We start from the raw sequence: 16389 nt of genomic DNA, 5'->3' as shown, positions 1-16389 counted from the left end.
TCCCACTCCTCTTTGCAGATCTTCTCCAAGTCATTAAGGTTTCGAGGCTGACGTTTGGCAACTCGAACCTTCAGCTCCCTCCACAGATTTTCTATGGGATTAAGGTCTGGAGACTGGCTAGGCCACTCCAGGACCTTAATGTGCTTCTTCTTGAGCCACTCCTTTGTTGCCTTGGCCGAGTGTTTTGGGTCATTGTCATGCTGGAATACCCATCCAAAACATAATGTTTCCACCTCCATGTTTGACGGTGGGGATGGTGTTCTTGGGGTCATAGGCAGCATTCCTCCTCCTCCAAACACGGCGAGTTGAGTTGATGCCAAAGAGCTCGATTTTGGTCTCATCTGACCACAACACTTCCACCCAGTTCTCCTCTGAATCATTCAGATGTTCATTGGCAAACATCAGATGGGCCTGTATATGTGCTTTCTTGAGCAGGGGGACCTTGCGGGCGCTGCAGGATTTCAGTCCTTCACGGCGTAGTGTGTTACCAATTGTTTTCTTGGTGACTATGGTCCCAGCTCCCTTGAGATCATTGACAAGATCCTCCCGTGTAGTTCTGGGCTGATTCCTCACCGTTCTCATGATCATTGCAACTCCCGAGATGAGATCTTGCATGGTGCCCCAGGCCGAGGGAGATTGACAGTTATTTTGTGTTTCTTCCATTTGCGAATAATCGCACCAACTGTTGTCACCTTCTCACCAAGCTGCTTGGCGATGGTCTTGTAGCCCATTCCAGCCTTGTGTAGGTCTACAATCTTGTCCTTGACATCTTTGGAGAGCTCTTTGGTCTTGGCCATTGTGGAGAGTTTTGAATCTGATTGATTGATTGCTTCTGTGGACAGGTGTCTTTTATACAGGTAACAAGGTGAGAATAGGAGCACTCCCTTTAAGAGTGTGCTCCTAATCTCAGCTCGTTACCTGAATAAAAGACACCTGGGAGCCAGAAATCTTTCTGATTGAGAGGGGGTCAAATACTTATTTCCCTCATTAAAATGCAAATCAATTTATAAAATTTTTGACATGCGTTTTTCTGGATTTTTTTGTTGTTATTCTGTCTCACTGTTCAAATAAACCTACCATTAAAATAATAGACTGATCATTTCTTTGTCAGTGGGCAAACGTACAAAATCAGCAGGAGATCAAATACTTTTTTCCCTCACTGTAACTATACTAAACATAACATATGTGACTAGTTTCAGGAAACTAGGCGTATATTGCGCATCACTACTTCACAGGAGAGGCATTTGAAAGTAAACCTTTTTTTTTTATCAATCATGCGTTTTTTTGGTGAAAAGCCTTCTGGGAGTGAACTTTCATGTGCCTTAATAACAAACGTGAATGCCATCTGTAAATACGAACAAGCATATTTGGGGGCGGGCCCGGCCCCCTATGGCCCGCCCATAGCGACGGGTGTGGCTACTGCACTCTAAAAATGTGGGGTTCAACAAGGGTTCTTCTAAGATCCTCAAAGTTCTTCAAAGAACCTTAGGGTTCTTGGCACTGAAAATTGCCCCCAAAAGGTTCTTCCAAGAACCACATAGGAGGTTGGGTTCATCGAGGAATGTCCTTAGTTGGTGGTGCTTCTAGCAGGAACCTAACTCCCCAACTGAAACATTTGGATTTGAAAGGACAGCAGGTGCAAGCACTTAAATGAAACCTTTAAAGATCTCCTCAATTTAAGGTAAGGTTTGTCCCTTGTATGGTCTAAATTGATATTATTTTATGATGATACCATCTATCTTTTCATATTTGTGCAAATCTTTCTAAAACAGAAAATTGACAAAATTCAATGGATATCAATCAACAAAGAGGTAAGAATATGTAGGCTATAAGAATATGTTGAAAGCTAGCTGTATTGGGCACAGATGACTGAACTGCTCAGTTTTGTGTCTGTGTCCGCAGGTATATGTTATGCAGATCACATGTACCATCCTCCTCCCTTACCTCTTCAATGAAAATTCCATTGGCCTCTACATTATGGACAAGGTATGTGTATGAAAACCATTATCAAAACAGTTCACATTTACTACAAAAACCAAGGTATGAATACTGGCCTGTGCATAAAAAATAAAAAAACGGTATAATTACTATTTATTTTTTTATTCACAGACTTCACCCTCCCTACACCTCTGATGAATATAACAGGATACCTGTTTGATTACCATGCACTGCAAAATCATTCTGGCTATGGATACAGAGAACATCAATACATTAACATCAACACGCCAGAGGATATACCCATTGGACTTGGGGCTCTGCTGGGAGTTTACCTCATATTTAGATTTTTTTATTCTGCTTTGCCACTAAAATCATAATAAACACTGACAACTAAAATATTGTGTTATTGTTATTCATAGTATTATTATTATTATGAATAATAAGTATTATAATAATATGAGGGAGGGGTAGTTAAAAGATTCTTCAAGGATCTATTAAAAGGGGTTCTTTGAAGAACTTATAGGGGTTCCCTCACAGTTTCAATTTGAAGAACCCCTGAAGGATACTCCAGGAACCATTTATGTTTAGAGTGTGTAGCTCACAATCTACCTGTTGGAGACCTGTGCGCTATATGTAACAATCTACCTGTTGGAGACCCGTGCGCTATATGTAGCAATCTACCTGTTGGAGACCCGTGCGCTATATGTAGCAATCTACCTGTTGGAGACCCGTGCGCTATATGTAGCAATCTACCTGTTGGAGACCCGTGCGCTATATGTAGCAATCTACCTGTTGGAGACCCGTGCGCTATATGTAGCAATCTACCTGTTGGAGACCCGTGCGCTATATGTAGCAATCTACCTGTTGGAGACCCGTGCGCTATATGTAGCAATCTACCTGTTGGAGACCCGTGCGCTATATGTAGCAATCTACCTGTTGGAGACCCGTGCGCTATATGTAGCAATCTACCTGTTGGAGACCCGTGCGCTATATGTAGCAATCTACCTGTTGGAGACCCGTGCGCTATATGTAGCAATCTACCTGTTGGAGACCCGTGCGCTATATGTAGCAATCTACCTGTTGGAGACCCGTGCGCTATATGTAGCAATCTACCTGTTGGAGACCCGTGCGCTATATGTAGCAATCTACCGTGTGTAGTGAAAGGATACACACATTTTTCTGCCTTATTTAAATATAAATATTTAAAAGGATTACATTTGATTTTTTATGAAAAACAAGGATGTCTTGATTGCGTAGGTCTTCACACCCCAGAGTTCATTTGTGGTGGAAGCACCTTCAGCAGCAATTAAAGCTGTGAATCATTTTGTCAAAATTGCTCAAGCTCAGTCAATTTTGTTGGGAATCATTGATGGACAGCAATATTCAAATCTTGTCTCTGATTTTCAAGCAGATTTAAGTCAGCACTGAGACTGGAACACTCAAGAACCTTCAACACCTCTTGGAAAGCCATTCTAGTGTGTCTTTGGCCTTAGAATTTTTGTAATTGTCCGGCTGAAAAATGAAACTCTAACCCAGGGTTAGGTCTTCAGAAGACTGAAGCAGATTTTCCTCTATGTTTTTCCCTGGACTTTGCTCCTTTTATATTTATTTTGATCCTGACAAACTCCCCAGTCCCTGTCTGTGACAAGCATACCCATAACAAGATGCTGCCACCATAGATATCCCATTAAATGAAATGTTCTACTTCCTAATTCTATGGCTGCCACCACAATGTTTGAAAATACAGAGGGTTTCACTCTAATGTGATTTGACCCATACCTGAAATGTTTATTTAGGCAAAAAAAGTTAATTTATTTGCAATGTTGTCTTTTAGTATTGGATGATTTGGAATCTATATATTTTTAAACACAGGCTTCCTTCTTTTCACTTTGTCATACAGGCCATTAATGTTGAGTGAATGCAGTGTTGTTGATCCATGCAGTTCTCTCAGCTCCGCCAATAAATTATGTCAGCTTTAAAATAATCTTAAACCTCATAGTGATATCCCTAAGCAGTTTACATTCTCTCCCGCTGCTCAGTTAGGATGGCCAGATATTTGCAGTGTCTGGGTGATATGATACACCATCCATAGATTAATTACCATACTTGACCATACTGAAAGGGACATTCAGTGTCTTGGAATTATTTCTTAACCTCCCCTGATCTATCACTGCCTAAACATGTATCCCAGTCATTCTCATGAATCTCATTGGTGGCTCTGAGGTTAAATCATTTTTTAAAATTCACTATCCAACTGAAGGACCTTACACAGACAGGGGGAGTTATTCTTGAATCATGAGAAGCACTACGTTACGTATCTTAAACGTATTTTTTATGTGCCACAGCAAGGGTAGTGAGGACCTTTGCAATCAAGACTAATACATAAAAAAATTAAAAAATCATTTCAGAACATTAAAAAAACACTGAAAATGTGGAGTAGGTTGTGTAGATCAGTGGGAGGAAATCCCAATGTAACCCCTTTTTAGATTGAAATTTAAGGCAGCAAAATGTGAAAACTGTGCAGGTGTGTGTAGACTAACTAGGCACTGAGTGTACAAAATATTAAGAAGACCTTAAGAATTAAGAATACGCATGTTTTTTTGTTTGTATTATCTTTTACCAGATCGAATGTGTTATATTCTCCTACATTAATTTCACATTTCCACAAACTTCAAAGTGTTTCCTTTCAAATGGTATCAAGAATATGCATATCCTTGCTTCAGGTCCTGAGCTACAGGCAGTTAGATTTTGGTATGTCATTTTAGGCGAAAACTGGAAAAAAGGTTATAATCCTTAAGAGGTTAACCTGTCTCCTCCCCTTCATCTACACTGATTTAAGTAGATTTAACAAGTGACATCAATAAGGGCTCATAGCTTTCACCTGGATTCACCTGGTCAGTCTATGGCATGGAAAAAGCAGTTGTTCTTAATGTTTTGTACCAAGTCTTCACTAGGCAAGTCTTATAGACACACACAACAGGACAAGGCAGTACATCAGAAAGTGAATGCAACAAACTCAACATATCATCAGGTTAGACAAAACACAGCTCAGAGAACAGTTTTAATGATGACATTGAAGCAAGGCTGAATCTATAGCAAGACCCAGCTCCGTAATCCAGTTGAATCAGGTTCAGAGTTACATATTTTATTCGCCATGACATGTCCTATTCAGTAGTTCAATTCATAAAGCACATTTGAAAATCTGTCAATGTATAGCTGAAAACTCCCCCAGGTTAAATTGGGATAAAAAATAAACGTATGATGTTAGCGAAGTCAGTGTGGGGATGAGTCCAAGATGGCACCTTATATTCCTTACATAGTGCACTACCTTTGACCAAAATCATGGGCCCTGGTCAAAATAGTGCACTATATAGGGGAAAGCGTGATCTGTTCCAAAGTATTGCACTAAAGGGAATAGTGTGCCATTTCAGACGCAGCATTGGTGTATGGTTTGGTTGAGGAGATTGGTCGTGGGACCCTCTGAAGAGGGCAGGAAGGCAGAAGGGTTATGCAGCTCACAGCGGTTCACAGGCCAGCATGCAGTTTCACTTGAAACCAAATTCCATCATGAAATGTCATGAAATTTAACCAAGAAATACAGTAGGAGAGTCAAATCTCCTTTCGACTAGAGTACTCAATACAGTACATCCAAAACAAATATTAAATTACTATCATGAAGCACATACTGATTATTACAGGTAGGAAGGCAGGCAGAAATGGTCCCCATCTTTGATGACAATGAAAACATAACTGTAGTAAGTAAAACTCTTAAAGTCTCTTCACATAGAGGTTTGGAATCTAATGACTCACAATGGACACTTTACGTAGCACTGCTTAGTGAGTCAGTGATTTGGCTTTGCTGAGGAACATCTACTTAATAATAATAATAATAATTATTATTATTAGGTGGGTGTTTATATTTGTCCTATTTCACACATGTATTAATACGCGTGTGTGAATTGAAAATGTGTTTTTTGCATATCCCAAGTCCCCCAGAGAGTGGAGTCACGGACAGGGTCTATTTTGTGAGGTTTCTAAGGATAATTTAGTACCGAAGGCTTGGTTCCAAAGTTAACTGTTTCAGTAAAACAGCAATGGAATTATAAGGCATGGGACAGGAAAGGCTAGACATAATACTGGATTCAAGTGAATACAGAGGGAGGATTTTGGGTACTGGTCATTCTACTGCTACTGATAAAATAGATCCATTATGTAAAATGTTCTAAGGTATTGCAGCATATCATTACGCAAAATCAACCTGCAACATTTTCAGCCAAATTTAGCTATTGCTTAATGCTCCATATTCCACAAATTGTCAAAACCATAGATGACGGGTTGACAGAATGGGTTGATAAGAGTAACGATTCACGTGTACAGTAGGATAATACATTTGATTATATCGCAAATCATATCACAGAACATTGGGCTAGGATGATTGATTAGAAAAAAGTGCAAAAGCTAGTTGTAAGCTAATGCTATAAGTTAAAGATCAATGTATCTACTTACATCTTGTAAGTACTTCATAATACAAAATAAACAAATTAGAACAAATAAGGAACCAATAAGTTATTTTTTGGGGGGTCTCAGATCACAAATAAGTAAACAAAAGCAAAAACACGCACAGGATCGGGGATCAGTAGTATTTGGCTTAATCACACATTCAATATACAGTTAGGGTTTTTATAAACAATAAGTACCAAGGTTTTCTTTCCAGTGGCAAATAAAATACCAACCTCATCTCCTCCAGCCTGCATTCATAATATTAAAAATCAATTTTCTAAAACATCAGCAGACGAGGAGGGTAATTAGTAGAACCTCTTAAAACAGTTAAATTATTCAAATGAATTTCGTCCAGTCAGTAGCTTTTCCGAAACTGTAGAGCAGCACTGTCAGAGTTAGGGTTTCGTCTGCATCTGTCTCTCTCAAAGGTCATCCGTTATCCTCAGTAGCTCCAGGAAGGCACCGACGGCCCCGAAATAACCCTGAAAAACACAGAGGGGGCTCGGGTTTTATCTGACCAGGTTATCATCAGCAACCTTGATATTCCTACTCGGCGCCCAATTGTAACCTACCCAAATAATGCAGATGATCTGTTGTTTACCCTTTTTATTGTACAATTAGACTAAAACAACAAGTGTGCGGAGCATAGAAACGTTCCTCATATAACACATACCTCATGCTCTAAGAAGAGAGCTTTTAATTGTCCTTTGGACCAAAAGTCCATGGCATACGCAAGCAGCTTCGTTGACACTGTATTGATTCTCAGGAAATTCCCAACAAACACCACTCTTTCAATTTTCTGAAAGACAACATTGAACCATTGGTAAACCAGAAATTCTTAGAGCTTGCAAGAATGACTGTTTCACAAAGCAAGACAGAATTAGATATTTTAAAAGTAAGATATATTTTTAAAAAAAGATTTGTTTAAAGACCTTAGGCCGGCTCCCGCAGACTAATAGCATAGATAAGGGGTGTCAAACTCATTCCATGGAGGACCTAGTGTCTGTTGCTTTAGTTTTTCCTTTCAATTAAGACCTAGGCAACAAGGTGAGGGGAGTTCCTTACTAATCAGTAACCTTAATTCATCAATCAAGTACAAGGGAGGAGCGAAAACCCGCAGACACTCGACCCTCTGTGGAATGAGTTTGACACGTGGCATAGATGGATGTCTGGCTGCCATCTAGGGGAGAGAACCTGACATTACAGCAGTGGGAGGAGCTGTCTCACGCTTCAGTGACTCAGCAGCAAGGGAGAAAAAGATTGTGCAATAGACAAGCAATGAACAGCTCAACTCCTGTGAATGACATAGTTGCGGGGCTAACAGAGTAACAAGACCACTCATTCTAAGTAAAAAAAAGCGGGCCATTTTGCAGGGACGTTTTAAGACTTCACCCAATTCATACACTGTACTCTACATGCATTGGTAGCTAGAAAGCTGAATCAAATGTACATTTGTGTACCTCGTGCTCAAAACATTAAAATGGGGTTACTCAAGGGGAAGATAATTTGCCCACTTGATATTTGTATAGAAAGCATCCTGTTGTTGTTCTATGTGCTTTGATAGCCCTGTACAATGCTGCTTGATCTCCATGCCACAAGGCAACACTGTAAAGAAGCTGAAAGCACACAGAGTCCATTCCCATCATCCATCATATTGGCTACTGAATCCACTTCACTCCTTTGTTTTATGGTGAAAGAAAATAACTTTGAGAAGGTTTACCCTTATGTTACAGTCACAACACAGTGTGGTATATGCTCACTGTTAGAATCAGTGTTAAATTTGGCAGCTATTTTAGATTTAGTTTTAGTCTTAGCTTTAGTCTTAAAATACCTTTTAGTCTTAGTCACATTTTAGTCATTTCATCCTTCGTTAGTTTTAGTTATTATCAGTCGACTAAAACTAGACTATTAAATAATAAATATTTAGCCTCCCTCTAACTTCCATCATGTGCACATTCAGATAGGCTTTTCCAACTAGGCCTACTATCCCCATGTATACCTTAGCTGGCTACATTGATATTGTGGCAGATTGTAACCAATGCCAGCCATAATTAACCATGTAGGCTATAAAGCCTTGGATACAGCTTAATCAATTTAGAGCTCTAATTTTCTCGCCATCATAATCGTCAAGGGGGGTAAATAACAGTGGTTTCCTTGAAAATAGGAGAATTTGAACTTTCCAAAAATGCTAGCAGTATTACCTTACTCCTAATATCCAACAAATAGCATTTGTTTTTCCCATAGGGTAAAAGCAACCGCAACTCGCACACTGCAGCGTGAGAGCGGCAGCACAGATTAATGAATAACTGCGCACATGGGAAAATAGAGCTTCTGATGTGATCAAACCAAAAATAGCCTACATGAAAGTACGAGAGAGAGTAAACATTATTGTTTCTAGTTGAGGTTAGTTACATGTCAAGTGTCCTGGCTTTGCATCAGTTCAAAAGACGAGTGACTGTGGGAACTGTGTGGGAAAGCCGGGCAGATCAGCTCAATCAGACCGTGCAACTGAAAGATGTTAATTCTGCCATTTTTTTCTTTTATTTTACCTTTATTTAACTAGGCAAGTCAGTTAAGAAAAAAATCTTATTTACAATGACGGCCTACACCGGCCAAACCCGGACGACCCTGGGCCAATTGTGTGCCGCCCTATGGGACTCCCAATCACGGCTGGTTGTGATACAGCCTGGAATCAAACCAGGGGGTCTGTAGTGACGCCTCAAGCACTGAGATGCAGTGCCTTAGACCGCTGCGCCACTCGGGAGCCCAATGAGAGGATAGCATGAAATACTCTGCGTGCATGTATGCTTCATGTCAAATTAAATGTTAATTAGTCTCATGTGGAATTCTCATCTCATCACATTTCCGTAGACTAAAATGAAAAGCAATTTGTAATATTTATCAGGGTTTTTTCAGGGCATCTCATTATCGTCATAGTTTTAGTCAGGAAAAATAGGTTGTCGACCAGTATTTTTAGTCAGAGTTATTGTTGACGAAATTAACACAGGTTAGAATGTCTCATCAAAGTAAGACTTCCACTGAAACAGAAGTAAATACATCTACTTTGTACCTCATTCACCGCACACATACGAGCAATAGAACCAATGTTGTTGGTGATGGTGACGAGAGTGGCTCGGGCTAGGTCCTCCTTACTGATGCTGTCACGCTTCTCCTTGCTCATCATATGACCAAAACTGCAATTAATTATTCACTGGGTTAGTTTCCATAATACTCAGTATTCAAAGCATACTGTTACTGGAAGTCTTGAGGTTACAACATGTGTCATGTATCAGCTAACTTAGACCTCACCTAGATGCAACAGTAGACCCCTGGAGACCGAAGCGTTCATAGTCTCCTCCGTAGATGTCCTTCACCAGTTTGTCCACGTTGCTGCTGTCCCCCTTCGCTGCCATTTCCAGGGCCTCCTCGAACGTCTCGCAGCCAGTCAGCAAGCAGCACAGGCCTAGGAAAGTACCACCTCCCAAACTGTGGGGGACAGGCAATTATGTGACCTACTACTCTATGGGTTGTACCACTGTTTAGCTTGCAGGAAACAACCCACTGGGCACAGACATAATTTCAACGTCTAGTTTTGGTTTACATTTGATCGAGTTGTCAACTAACGTGAATTCAACAAAAAATGTCACCATGTCATTGGATTTAGGTTATACGTTTGGTGAAAAAAATACGAAATTCCCTTACGTTGATGACTTTTTTCTTTTATCACATTGTATTTTTTGTTTGTTGAAATTATGTGGAAACAACATTGATAAAACCTGTTTTTGCCCAGTGAGAAAGTTGTATTTGACTAAGAAGTTATTAATTAGTTACCATGATAACTATTATCTAGTCTCAAAACAAGACTACATCGAATACAGATGGATGCGAGCAATGACAGAACTGTGTTGCCAATGACAGATCAAATAAATACAGCTATCATGACGTGGAGTGACACAGGATTATCTCTGTTTGCCTACACTAAAACAGCAACAGATTACATTTATTTACCTGGTGCCTGTGACCCGTTTGTAGTTGTCCTTCGAATAGACTGCCAGGATGCTGACCCCTGAGCCAATGTTTACCAACAACATGGGGAAGGGGTTGTCAAGGCAACACGTTCTCTTGACACAGTTCTCACTCTCGGGGTCAGAGGGGTTCTCGAAAAAGTAGCACTCTGGATGGCCATTGAACCCCACTGAGTCCACATAGAGAAGCCCCTGGATAAGACAGTCCAGTTCATCTAGCTTCTGTAGCTCTAGGTTGGCGATCTGGGAGATGGAAAACAGAATATCTATAAGACTATAGGAGAGAAAGAGAAACTGGAGTGGTTTTGATATGCAATGGTAACTCCTCCAAGAGCATGAACTGTCTATAACACACCTAGACCAGGCAAGCCTGAACCATCCACATCTACTCCCATCTAATCACATGAGAAACCATGTTGCCTGTAATGATCATGCCACAATATATTTAACTGACTAATGACATGTAATAACATGCAATACGACATTAATTCACATCGTTTGTCACTTTCAGTCATTCTCCCTGGCTGACAACACCCAATCGTTCTAGCAACCACCACGCACTGTCCTAAAGTCCTCCTCAAACTTGTAGGCCCCTCCGCCGGTGGCGCAGAGTGTGGTGTGCAGGCTGGAGAAGTTCTTGTCTCTGCCCATCTGGATGAAGCCCAGCATGTCCTGGGTGGGGAAGCGGATGAAGTGCAGGTTGCCCTTCCGGCCGCACATGGTCAGGTTCTTCAGCTCTAGGTGGACATCGCGGATGCCCGTGTCGCTGTAGGCCACATTGGAGGTCAGGTAGCGACGGATACTCTTCAGGCTCTCCACCTCCTCCTGCTCCTCCTCTGCCGTGATGTCCTTGGGCTCAAAGTAGACCAGCTTCACCAGGGTGCCGCCGATGTCCATCCCAAACCAGGGGAAGGCTGGAACAGAAAACAAAAGGTGTTTTGAGAGATGAGTTAGAGGTTTCAGGAACAGCTTGGTCACCGTTGCCCGTAGAAAAGCACTGTTAAGCTCTTTTGAAATTGTGCTAAATTCTCTTTGGAGAAATGGATACACAAGCTCTCAAAACAGAGGACTCTAGTGTTCTGTCTATGTCACAACTAAGCTATTGCTCTATATAAGCCTACCAATTAACTGTGCTAACTGAAACTTACTCAAACCTATGTTGCATTTTCTAACTTGATTTCACTGAAGACAAAAGCATTATGGCATATTATGCACACATCATGTCTTCATATTAGTAGATCATTGTGACATTTTTCTCTCTTTTCTGGAGAGAGGGAAGAAGGGAGAGGAAGAGGGTTGTCTTAAATTCACAACAGTGTGTTTGTTCTGCAACAAAAGATGAGGGCTTTGTTGCCATGGAAATACCAGCATGGAGAAAAGATTGCCTGGATATCCTGCCTAACTCTCAATGAACTCTTGAGTGTACAGTACAATGAATATGTAGTCAATACATCGGCAGGCAAACTGGTTCCTTCCTCCTGGCTTTTGAATTAACGGCACTTCATTTGACAGTGGGGTGTGTAGTCCCTAATGGCTCATTCCACAAACCAGCCTGGTTACATTCAACTCTGTGTGAAGCTACAGAAAAGCAGTAACCAAAAGACATGCTTGAGTTGCTTACAATAGTCAAATTTGAGATGTAATTGTTGATTTGGTTCTGGCTTGCAATGATACCCAGATTACAACACCATTACACCTCTGATATATGGTTAATCCAAGATATCAGAGGTGTACTGGTGGTGTAATCTGGGTTGGACAATCAATTTATCATAGAGGAACTTGACATAACATTAATATATTGATCTCAGCAAATGTGTGAGTGTCTACTCTGGAATCTTCACTGACTTAATCACCTGCTTTCAATATCTTCAGTCAGTGGTGCTACAGACAAATCCTGCTTTGCAATGATTTCACAGTAATTTTACAGAGGACTGAATGTTTGATTTTCCGCCACTCATTCTCAAGTAATGGCTGAGCTATATTGCTTTTCCTATCATTTCAATGTAGCGCTTATGTTTCTGTTAATACCACACTTCCACTCCTTCTCAGGTGATGTCCGAGCCCATCCTCAGTAGACTAAGCGAGGAGTGTGGTAGGAAAACAAACAAACAGACAGCCCAAACAGAGGCCTGACATGTCAATCGAGGAGCAGCCAGCAGGTCCATACATGCTCAGGACTGGTGGTCTAATGGCTGCTGAAGTGTAGTAAGAACCTGTGCTGTAACCTGGAAGCCAGGGCACTATGACTGGCAGCATTTATAGGTGAAAGGTTTGTTTATTCCCCCACCACAAGGCCCAGAGAGCAAATTTCAAATGGCTGGGTTGCATGCATACAAGACAGATAAAGACCGCTTCTTACTACACCAGCCAAATAGTTCCAGATGCCAAAGTGTAGAGCAATGCAGTATTCAAGAAATTAGTCAAATTGCTGTTTGTTTGCTTAGATTTGATTCTGCCGAGGTAGCAGGAGATTTAAATAAACGAATAAATTAAAGTAAGCAAATAAGTATATTTCAGCCATTTAAAATACAGTAGAGTAGAAACTCGTACCTGGCTTTTTAACAACAAACTTAATTGTGATCCTCAGGTCAAGGTGCTTATGGTCAAATACTCTTCACTCCAAGACTTATAAGTAGTATCACTCAGTCCTATTGAATTGTGGCATGATGTCATCACAGCAATAAGGCAGACTACACTTCCCTGACATAGTGACATTAATTTGTTTTACAGTGTTATATTGGAGACAGAGAAAGATCTGTTCTGTTCATGGGGCTGGCTACTCTGTCAGTTTCTTCAGCCAACCTCCTTAGGCAAGTACTGACGGCTGATTGGTCGAAATTACCTGGCTCTCATATCAGCAGCGATTTCAGCACACCTCATGACTTTGGAACGACCAATGAAAAAATGGCTCGACAGACAACATCAAAGATCTCACAATAACAAAGGGGAGGAGAGAAATAGAGGCTACATCTCTATTACCAGGAGGGTTACATTCGTGTAAAAGAACAATTAGAATTGCATAGTATGATTAAAACATGTATAAACAATACAGAATATGGTGCTTGATTCTTATTGGTTGCAAAATTGTGCATTTCTCATAGACATTAATACCTTATGGAATGTAGTAGGATACAGGAATACAAAGTATTTCTCCACATAGGCGTACAGGCCCATTATTCATTACAGAAGCAGTATCAATGGGAGAATTGGGCGGATAGCCTTCCTTATTGACATTCTTGGAAAAGCCTCGCAACAAAGCGATATTCTATTCTGCAGCAGAAAGTCAAACTGGTTCATTGTGTCATGCAAATAGCCTAGAGATGGCACCATAGAAAATCTAGGCGACTGTCACTTTGGACACCCAGAGCTATGTGCAATCAATGCTTAGACCAGGGGTGTCAAACTCATTCCATGGAGGGCCTAGTGTGTGCAGGTTTTTGGTTTTTCTTTTCAGTTAAGCCCTAGACAACCAGGTTTGGGGAGTTCCTTACTAATTAGTGACCTTAATTTATCAATCAAGTACAAGGGAGGAGTGAAAACCCGCAGACACTAGGCCCTCCGTGGAATGAGTTTGACACCTGTGGCTTAGACCGAAACCCCTCCTATCCCTTTAATTCCTGAGAGGATGCTTAGAAATTGTGTAGGGCAGATTTCACCGAATGTGTAGTTTCAATGTCATATAATTTGCATAATGCACACAAGTAGCCGATTTTAGACAGCCGACATGATTGACAGCATCGAAACTGAAACAGTGTGGGCCTATCAATATTGTATCCTACTTACGCGGTCGGTTCTTTTTGCCAGAATCCATTCTTCTCCTGAGTCTGCACCGCTTTGGAGGCGACCCATTATTATAGACATCCTCGTGAAGATGGTGGACATTTTCAATTCCATTATGGCTACAACCACCACCACTACTACTATTACTACTACACCCTCCACTACCACTGCTACTGGTTCCGTTAAAACCTAAAGTATTGCAGCTCCCGTTTTCAGTTTGTGTAGGATTGAATCCATTTATCAAACCATTCTCTTGGCAAGCGCCTGTTCTTTTCTGATCCGATGCCTTGCCATTATCCATTTTTTTTTTTGCGCAGGGAAAGCACTAGCGGGCAGTCTCAGAAAGGCGAAATGAGTCCGCTTTCCTCGGCGATGATTCTTCAAAAGAATGTCAAGCTATTTGGTAAAGATCTATTACGACGGCAAAAAATAATGATGTTGGGTCGAAGTAGATAATGGAACAACTGCTAGGACGTTTGGCTGAAGTCACTGCCTTTATACAATCTATGGGTCACTGTCGGTCATCTTGCTTCATCATGCTCCTCTTGCGGCAGCTTCCGAGTTAAAACAGCCGGCAGCCTACGTCATTGTATGCAGGCTGTTTCTTACAGCCCCCCAATTTCCCCTGGGGGTAAATTATTACATTGCTTTATCGTGCTCCTCTTGCGACAGCTTCCGAGTTAAAACAGCCGTAAGCCTATGTCATTGTACAGGCTGTTTCGTCAGCCTGGTCTTGGAGCATTTTGTATTATTCTGTACATAAATCCGAGACACTACATTTCGTATGATATGTTACATTTGGTATAGTTACATAATTTTAGGGTGGATGGGGTGGCCATATAACACCAACGTCTAGCAACCCAAAGGTTGAGAGTTCAAATCTAACTTTAGCATTTTACCTAATTAGCAACTTTTCAACTAGTACTACTTTTTAGCTACTTTGCAAACTACTTAGCATGTTAGCTAACTCTTCCCCTAACCCTAACCTTAACCCTTCACCTAACCTTAACCTTAACCCTTTTGGCTAACACTAACCCCACCCTTTAACCTAACTCTTAAACTTCACATTAACCCTAACCCCTAGCCTAGCTAACGTTAGCCACCTAGCTAGAATTTGTAACATATCATATGTTATGCACATTTGTAAAATATCATACATTTTGCAAATTTGTAATATATTATACGTTTTGCAAATTCGTAAGATATTGTACGATTTGCAAATTCATAACATATAATAAGAATTGTAATTCTATCGTACGAAATAGGTGATGGACATCCACAAATTAATGCATACCATATGAAACGTAACATATCATACTAAATGGAGTGTCTCGGATTTATGTACAGAATAATACGAAATGCTCTGAGACCAGGTTGGTTTCGTACATCCCACCCAATTTCCCCTGGGGAGAAATTATTACATTTCTAAACGACTCTTATTGCTATCTCCCTTGCCCAAATCAGTTACTGTTATATTGTTACACGGTCTCTGACATTGCTCGTTCTGATCTTTCTTAATTTTTCGGGATTATGTGTGTATTGCTTTTTTAAAGTATTATTGCTAGGTATTAGGCGTACTGCACTGTTGGAGCTAGAAACGCAAGCATTTCGCTGCACCTGCGATAACATCTGCAAATTTGTGTACCCAGCCAATACAATTTGATTTGATGAACTGACTAGGCTAAATGAACAGCGTATTACTGTGTAATTATTCTTGTAGTGTAGCCTATCAATAATTGGGCTAATTATTTTACATTGTTACACATTAGGTCTACTTAGGAACAATGTAACAAGCCTCATTACACCTACATTACACCTACAAGTAGGCCTAATAAGAATCCAGTATTGCTAGAACAAAATGTGTGTCCAGTATATTTTTCAAAAATATAAATAGAAAAAATAGCTAGCCTACATTTGATTAGGCCTACATTTATAGATTTAGCCTACCCAAGTTGTCCCTTGCCATTCAAATAGATTAATCCTAAATAGGCTAGGCCCTATATTAGTCTATGTGAAAAAATGTGGATATTGTTACATATATCTAGAATAAAGCCACAGGATGGCGCCAAAGGATATGTTTCAAAGTGCATCAATCCAGCTTCTGTACTCTCTCTCTCTCTCTCTCTCTCTCTCTCTCTCTCTCTCT

At 40.6% G+C, this 16389-nt stretch overlaps 1 protein-coding gene across 1 annotated transcript; it reads right to left on the bottom strand.

The window, feature by feature from the left end:
- Nucleotides 1–4980: 4980 nt before the first annotated feature.
- On the bottom strand, nucleotides 4981–14826 carry LOC121547328 (pantothenate kinase 3). The gene is made up of 7 exons (XM_041858533.2): nucleotides 14247–14826; nucleotides 11025–11377; nucleotides 10447–10706; nucleotides 9748–9924; nucleotides 9509–9632; nucleotides 7112–7237; nucleotides 4981–6920 (listed from the first exon to the last, which is right to left on the bottom strand). The coding sequence occupies exons 1-7, from the start codon at nucleotides 14542–14544 to the stop codon at nucleotides 6861–6863; spliced, it is 1398 nt and encodes a 465-aa protein (XP_041714467.1). The 5' UTR covers nucleotides 14545–14826; the 3' UTR covers nucleotides 4981–6860.
- Between the last annotated feature and the right edge of the window lie 1563 nt (nucleotides 14827–16389).

Source organism: Coregonus clupeaformis, chromosome 31 (genome assembly GCF_020615455.1).
Source record: "Coregonus clupeaformis isolate EN_2021a chromosome 31, ASM2061545v1, whole genome shotgun sequence".
NCBI lineage: Eukaryota > Metazoa > Chordata > Actinopteri > Salmoniformes > Salmonidae > Coregonus > Coregonus clupeaformis.
Note: the sequence above shows the minus strand (reverse complement) of the source record. Positions and strands in the feature narration are given on the sequence as shown.

Excerpts from the sequence above, each read along its gene's own strand:
- LOC121547328 (XM_041858533.2), bottom strand. The coding sequence starts at position 14,544 with ATGGATAATGGCAAGGCATCGGATCAGAAAAGAACAGGCGCTTGCCAA. Across the intron at positions 10,707-11,024 it reads TTGAGGAGGACTTTAGGACA|ATCGCCAACCTAGAGCTACA; the intron begins GTGCGTGGTGGT and ends TCCATCTCCCAG. Across the intron at positions 9,925-10,446 it reads AAACGGGTCACAGGCACCAG|TTTGGGAGGTGGTACTTTCC; the intron begins GTAAATAAATGT and ends TGTCCCCCACAG.